This window comes from Frieseomelitta varia, unplaced genomic scaffold (genome assembly GCF_011392965.1).
Source record: "Frieseomelitta varia isolate USP_RPSP 00005682 unplaced genomic scaffold, Fvar_1.2 scaffold_735, whole genome shotgun sequence".
NCBI lineage: Eukaryota > Metazoa > Arthropoda > Insecta > Hymenoptera > Apidae > Frieseomelitta > Frieseomelitta varia.
Genome location: NW_025110518.1, coordinates 283342 through 287577, shown reverse-complemented (window position 1 = coordinate 287577; position 4236 = coordinate 283342). Strand labels below are relative to the sequence as shown.

Sequence of the window (4236 nt, the reverse complement as noted above, 5' to 3'; positions counted from 1 at the left end):
TAAAGTCACGGAGTCCGGATGTCGGAACAAAGCCAGAGTGCGCACTCGCTTAGGTGCATACATGTGCTGCCATCGTTGTGCAATACCCGAAAATACATAGGAAACATTGATACAGGGAATTGGAAAAAAGAAAAGAGTTCACCAGTTCACTTTGCTAATACTACACGTGTATTGTATAATTTCATACCTATTTAACGAAGAAGAAATTAAAACCTCAAGTGACAGAAATAGAACGCGTAAGTTGTAGAAATAATTAACAAATCGTTTAAAAAATTCATCAAGTGAAGTGTAAATCAAATTGAAAAATTAAGAATTTTGATGTTTAAGTAATGTTCTATTCAATTGAAAATAATTCACTTTAATTGTGTATAATCATTGATAAAATTAGACAACAATATCATCATAGTGTATTTCCTTATGTATTATTACTAGAACATATAAAGTTGGTACTCATTGTTGAAATGTCACTATAAAATTCAAAATATCTTAAAAGTGCGAACACGCGCAATATTCTTAAATGCAATAAATTTGTCGCAGTGATGAAATTCCTGATATCCCATGTTCTTGTAAGAAATTGAGTATGTTTCTGACAACTATAAAATAAAGGTATGTGTAATAACAATGACGTAAATACTATATTTTCGTATACGATTTCAAATTTTCGTTGTGAGTACCTTGTTTGTCTTCATTGCTCATAAACATATTCACAATTGAAAAACGTTTTACTTGGCAGAGTGATGTCAAAAAGTTATTCAGAAGCTCCGTGTCGTTGGATGTACAAAAATGCCGTTCCAAACAATGTAAAATGATACTGAACATGTTTCCATCCAATTCATTACCTAAAACTACAATATTTCCTTATAATAAAAATTGTACATACGTACTGTATTTTACTACAAGATACAAACTTGAACTTAATTTATTGGTGTCTAATGATCTTAGCAATTGAGCATATACTTCTAAGTCAGTGTCATTTTTCAATGATCGCCATATGCGCATAAATTCGTACCCGTTTTCGATATTATCAAAATCCTGAAAATATGTCACATTAACATGTTTATCACGTAACTAATTTTTTTCTTTTTCATTATTAGTTATATACCTTTGAAATATATTTCTCCGATTTGCTAGTTTTATTTTTATATTTATCCGCTACTTTTACCTTTCTAGGTGACATCTTGTAACATTTATTGTTCAAATTGTCACTTTGCTCACTATTTTTATTAAGATTTTTAGTATCCGATGTTCTAACTTGTTTATTAGACATATTTTTATTTGCGACTTCAGCATCGAATTTACTTTTATTTGCAACCGTTTTATTCGATTTGGTTTTAACATTCGCATTATTGTTATTAAATTCATTAGGTAATTCTTCAATAACAACTGAATTAGTTCGTGCAGGAGGTCTCGTAAATGAAAAAATTGATTTCTGTTTCATGGCTGAAGTAGAATTACTTTTTTCTTGAGTTACTTTAGATACATTGGAAGAGCAATTATTAGGAGGAGAAACTAAATCTTCAGTGCTCACATTCTGAACAATTTCAGATATTTTTGAACTTTTAACTGTTGTCATTATGTCATCGTTCTCAAGACAATACTCAGCTTTAATATGTGGTCTCGGTTTTAAATTTTGTGACGGACCTGGTGCTTTGTCACAATAACATATACTACTTGACAAATTCAATTTTGAGCCAAATTGTGGAATGTAACTTTTTATTTCTTCAATTTCATTTGACGTTGGTTTTCTATTCATATTCTCCGTTTTTCCTTCTTTGATAGTCATTCTAAGAATATCAAAATTAAATAATGTTAATTCTAACGATTAAAAAAAAAGATATATATATATATACATATATTTTTTTTATTATACCTTATCTTTTTAGATTCGCAAGGTTTCCTTAATTTTTTCACTCCGGCAATCGCTATTGCGTTATTTGGTTCTACTTTCAAAGCAGCTTCGTAATCTACCAATGCCTAGTAATTATATGTACTTTTGTTTAATAAAAGCTTTTATATTTAGAGAAAAAGTATACAGATACATATATGTATATTTGAATACCTGAGATGATTTTCCAAGATGGTCTAAACTTACAGCTCGACGAAGAAGTGCTTTAATATTCGTATATTCTACGCTAAGTACTACGTTACAATCATTAAGAGCATCGTCGTAACGTTGAAGTTTAATGTCTGAAAAAATATAACTGAATTCGACCGAATTTTTTTTTAACAAGATAAATGAAATTAATTTTCTTACACGTTATCGCGCGATTGTTGTATGTAATTATATTTGAATTCATTTTTATGCTAGTGTTGTAATGCTCCAACGCTTCTTTATAATCTCCAGCTCTGAAAGCCTCGTTTCCCTTCTCCCTTTCCTGTTCTGCCATCACGTCCAATTCAGTTCCTGTCAATGTCGCTAATAACATCATATTTTCACTTTTTATTCTTTTCATATATTGTCTTAAATATATAGATGATTTGGTTTTACATAAAAATGTAATTCACAAATGTAATCTATAAATGTAATTCAACATAAAAGTGAATACATACATTTATTAATAATTGTATGTTTCTCCAATTTTTTTTTCTGAACAATTTCTTTCTGATTCTGTTGCAGTCTTTTTATTTCAGCCTTTTGTTGTTCATCTTGTATATCTATTTTGTTTAATTCGGTATCAACGTCATACTTATCCCAAGCAGCGTAATCACATGAGCGAATCCGTTTGTTTTTACTATTTTTCGAGTTTGTTATTGAATTTTTCTAATTAAATTAAAAGAAACAAAATAGAAATGTTTTTAGTGAAATTACACGCGTTGATCTTGAATTGATATTAAAATAATATAACGAGAAGGCTATACTTTTACAGATTCTTCTTTAAATTGCCGAATATCCGGTGTGACGGGAGAGTCTAGTATCGCAGCTTTCCCTTCCTCTAAGTCTTTTTCTCGAATTTGCATTTCAGACATCCAATCATTAATATCTTTATCGATTTCCTTAGATTCGTTTGGTTTTAACATATTACGTTTCAGAATGGGTTCTGATTTTCTTAAGATTATACTAGTTGGCTTAATAACACACAAGCGGTTCTCTGCATGCTTTGTTAAATCTGGATAATATCCTTCCTCACCGGAACTGTCAATATAATATAATAAAAATATTAAACATGTTGCATTGTATTAACAAATTACATACATAAAAACATATTTAAAACTAACCATATTAGAAATTAAGCATACAAACAGGGATTCAGTAAGATGCAGCTTTTGAAAACCCCGCCGATTTATAATTTCTACTTACCGCAGTATAGTTACTATGCGCTCCAACTTTTTTGCGTTCGTACATTCAGAAATGTATTCATACGAAAGATGCTCGACCGGTATATCATATCTTTCGAGCAATGATTTCTGTCCGATTTTCGCGTTACGAACCACGTCTTTATTAGTCTCGACCATGATACCAGATAAAATACTATTCGTTGGAAAAAATATACCTCTGTTAGAACCTAATTAGTTGCGTTGCTATGGGCACACACATACTAAATTCTTAGTTTTATATAGTTTATCCACGCGGTACGTGTATCAGGCTCAATCGATAACACAGGGAATCTTCTTTATGATGCGTTTCCAACGAAAGATGAATATACAACACTTTACGTATGTATGTACATATAGTATGTTTATTTGATCATTTATAAATACACCATTTAGTACCTGTTCTATCATTTCAATTTAAAATCCTAGTACAAATAATAGAATAGACAAGTAAGGAAACTATTTAATATTTTTAATCTTTGAAATTTTATTTATGTAAAGTGTATTTTTATGTTTCAAAATCTTGATAACATAACGAAATTAGATTTGTAGGTGTCTGCCAATTACAGTTAACTTCAATAAATGCCTTAAAGCTTTATATAATATACATCATGATACATATGTCATAATAATTGTATTTTACGTAACACGCCAATAGCGATGAAAACAATAATACTGCAAAATCTTTTTCAAATTACCCTTGATAAGGAGTCGTTTCCATTCAAATTGATAATGCGAACATGACAATTCGAAGTAGAAAAAAAATTGTCGTAGCCATATGAGTAAGCGCCTGCGTAGTTACCTGTATTGGCGGACACGCGCTTGCATACTAACGCTCGGGCATCGGTCTCCGCTTACCTGTTAACACGGCAGTCATCTTGTAGCGTGAAGCAGTACGCCATGCCGTGGTCGAAGCATGCAGCG

At 30.8% G+C, this 4236-nt stretch overlaps 1 protein-coding gene across 2 annotated transcripts; it reads right to left on the bottom strand.

Moving 5' to 3' along the window:
• Positions 1 to 342: 342 nt before the first annotated feature.
• On the bottom strand, positions 343 to 4149 carry LOC122535536 (sperm-associated antigen 1). Of its 2 annotated transcripts, XM_043667161.1 has the most exons (11): positions 4011 to 4149; positions 3299 to 3469; positions 2860 to 3133; positions 2551 to 2761; positions 2255 to 2416; positions 2060 to 2187; positions 1871 to 1974; positions 1103 to 1784; positions 909 to 1032; positions 675 to 845; positions 343 to 593 (listed from the first exon to the last, which is right to left on the bottom strand). In XM_043667161.1, the coding sequence occupies exons 1-11, from the start codon at positions 4031 to 4033 to the stop codon at positions 514 to 516; spliced, it is 2130 nt and encodes a 709-aa protein (XP_043523096.1). In that variant the 5' UTR covers positions 4034 to 4149; the 3' UTR covers positions 343 to 513. The 2 variants fall into 2 exon arrangements, with proteins under 2 accessions (XP_043523096.1, XP_043523097.1); XM_043667162.1 differs by lacking the exon at positions 3299 to 3469.
• Positions 4150 to 4236: the final 87 nt, after the last annotated feature.

Coding starts and splice junctions, on each gene's coding strand:
- LOC122535536 (XM_043667161.1), bottom strand. CDS start 4,033: ATGGAAACGACTCCTTATCAAGG. Junction 3,470..4,010: donor GAAACGACTCCTTATCAAGG/GTAATTTGAAAA, acceptor TCCAACGAATAG/TATTTTATCTGGTATCATGG. Junction 3,134..3,298: donor CGCATAGTAACTATACTGCG/GTAAGTAGAAAT, acceptor TTATATTGACAG/TTCCGGTGAGGAAGGATATT.